The sequence below is a fragment of the Scyliorhinus canicula genome, unplaced genomic scaffold, assembly GCF_902713615.1.
Source record: "Scyliorhinus canicula unplaced genomic scaffold, sScyCan1.1, whole genome shotgun sequence".
NCBI lineage: Eukaryota > Metazoa > Chordata > Chondrichthyes > Carcharhiniformes > Scyliorhinidae > Scyliorhinus > Scyliorhinus canicula.
The window spans coordinates 505,549-506,402 of record NW_024055490.1 but is presented as its reverse complement, the minus strand read 5'-3'; the positions used below and the strand labels follow the sequence as shown (position 1 = coordinate 506,402).

At 45.9% G+C, this 854-nt stretch overlaps 1 gene segment (V, D, J or C); it reads left to right on the top strand.

Moving 5' to 3' along the window:
• Positions 1 to 200: 200 nt before the first annotated feature.
• Positions 201 to 593, top strand: LOC119960164. The segment is given in 1 exon segment: positions 201 to 593. A coding segment is annotated over 1 exon segment (393 nt).
• The last annotated feature ends 261 nt before the right edge of the window (positions 594 to 854 follow it).

The window sequence follows — 854 nt, the reverse complement described above, 5'->3', positions numbered from 1 at the left end:
TGACGGGGATCGGTATTTTTGCCTCTGACAGAGGATTCCTCTCACTGCAGAGTTCCAGACTCAGGAAGGATGATGGAGAACCGGCTCGGTCAGATGCTCATCATTATCTCACTTCTCAGTAAGTATTTCCTTCCCAGTAAAACTCCATTCTCCTCCTGGCTGCTCTAATCCTGACGTTATTGTTGGTGAAAACAATAGTGATGTTGAAGATTAAGTTGATCAATTTGAAGCTGATATTGATTGTTGCTCTTAATCTAATTTTTACGTCAGATTGGAGCCACCAGGACACAGTGGAGCAGCCGGATGCTGAAGTAAAGATTGAAGAAGAAAGTAATGTCACACTAACCTGCAATTTGAAGACAAGCACTTCTAACCCGTATGTGTACTGGTACAGTCAGAGTCCCGGGAAGGCTCCACAATACATTCTTCGTGTTCTGGGGAAGAACATTTACAGACACCCTGATATCACCGATCGTGTTTCAGCTACCTTAAATAAAACTGCCAAGATTAGCGAGCTAATGATAGGCAACACGCTGATGTCTGATCGCGCACTGTATCTTTGTGCCTTGCAGCCCACACTGCTACAGATATAGCGGGTCCCGTACAAAAACCCAACAGTCAGGGTTCCAGTTAGTGCTCAGCAAAGAAACAGCAATCCAGCCTCCACGGTGACAGTCACAGTAGGAGACCATTAGAAAACTGTAACAAATCGCGCCCTACTGCACAGTATCCCAGATGTGATCCCACTCATACCCTCTATAACTAGAACATAGAACAGTACAGCACAGAACAGGCCCTTCGGCCCTCAATGTTGTGCCGAGCAATGATCACCCTACTCAAACCCACGTATCCAC